Genomic DNA, 931 nt, shown 5'->3' on the forward strand with positions numbered 1-931 from the left:
CGGGGCCCCGGGGGGGCCCCCGGGGGCCCCCCGGGGGCCCCCGGGGGCCCCCCGGGGGCCCCCGGGGCCCCCGGAAGGGCCGGGGACTGGAGCTGCGGGCACTGCGGAAACCTGAACTGGGCCCGGAGGGCCTCGTGCAACATTTGCAATGCCCCGAAGCCCTCGGCTTTGGATGAACCTCGAAGAGGAAGAGGGGGGGGACATTTTGATTTACAAGACCCTAATGACAGGAGAGAACATGACTCGGATGGAGAGACTTTCGACGAGTTTGGCCGGAAGAAGAGGCTCAAAACGAGGGGTTTAGGCCTGCTGCAGCAGCAGCAGCAGCAGCAGCAGCAGCAGCAGCAGCAGCAGCAGCAGCAGCAGCAGCAGCAGCAGCAGCAGCGCGCGCGCGGCGCGGAAGACGGACTCAAACTCGTCTTTCCCCCCGCGCCGCTGCGCCTCCCCGAAAGCGAAGACAGCGAAGAAGAACCCGACGGGATCCGATCCCGATCCCGATCCCGATCCCGATCCCGCGAGCGACGCTCCCGATCCCGATCCCGCGAGCGACGCTCCCGGTCCCGCGAGCGACGCTCTCGGTCCCGCGAGCGACGGCACAGGCGCTCCAGGTCCCACGAACGCTCCAGAAGATGAACTAGCTAGCTAGCTAGCTAGCTAGCTAGCTAGCTAGCTAGCTAGCTAGCTGGCTAGCTAGCTAGCTACTTGGATGGCTAGCTAGCTGAAGAGCTGGGTGGCTAGCTGGCTCGCAAGCTAGCTAGGGAACTGGCTAGCTGGAGAGCTGGCTAGCTAGCTAGCTGCCTACCTAGATATCTAGCTGGCTGCTAGCTAGCTAGCTAGATGGCTGGCTAGCTAGGTGGCTAGCTGGCTAGCTGGTTAGCTAGCTAGCTAGCTGGCTGCATGCAGCATGTGGGGCTGAGGCAGCCTCAGTTTA

At 64.1% G+C, this 931-nt stretch overlaps 1 protein-coding gene across 1 annotated transcript; it reads left to right on the top strand.

Moving 5' to 3' along the window:
* Position 1: 1 nt before the first annotated feature.
* Positions 2 to 633, top strand: ENH_00011540 (zinc finger, putative; the record flags this gene model as incomplete). The annotated part of the gene is made up of 1 exon (XM_013578919.1): positions 2 to 633. A coding segment is annotated over one exon (632 nt), but the record flags the coding sequence as incomplete, so codon positions are not given.
* Positions 634 to 931: the final 298 nt, after the last annotated feature.

The sequence above is a fragment of the Eimeria necatrix genome, genomic scaffold (genome assembly GCF_000499385.1).
Source record: "Eimeria necatrix Houghton genomic scaffold, Enh_scaff1359, whole genome shotgun sequence".
Classification (NCBI taxonomy): domain Eukaryota; phylum Apicomplexa; class Conoidasida; order Eucoccidiorida; family Eimeriidae; genus Eimeria; species Eimeria necatrix.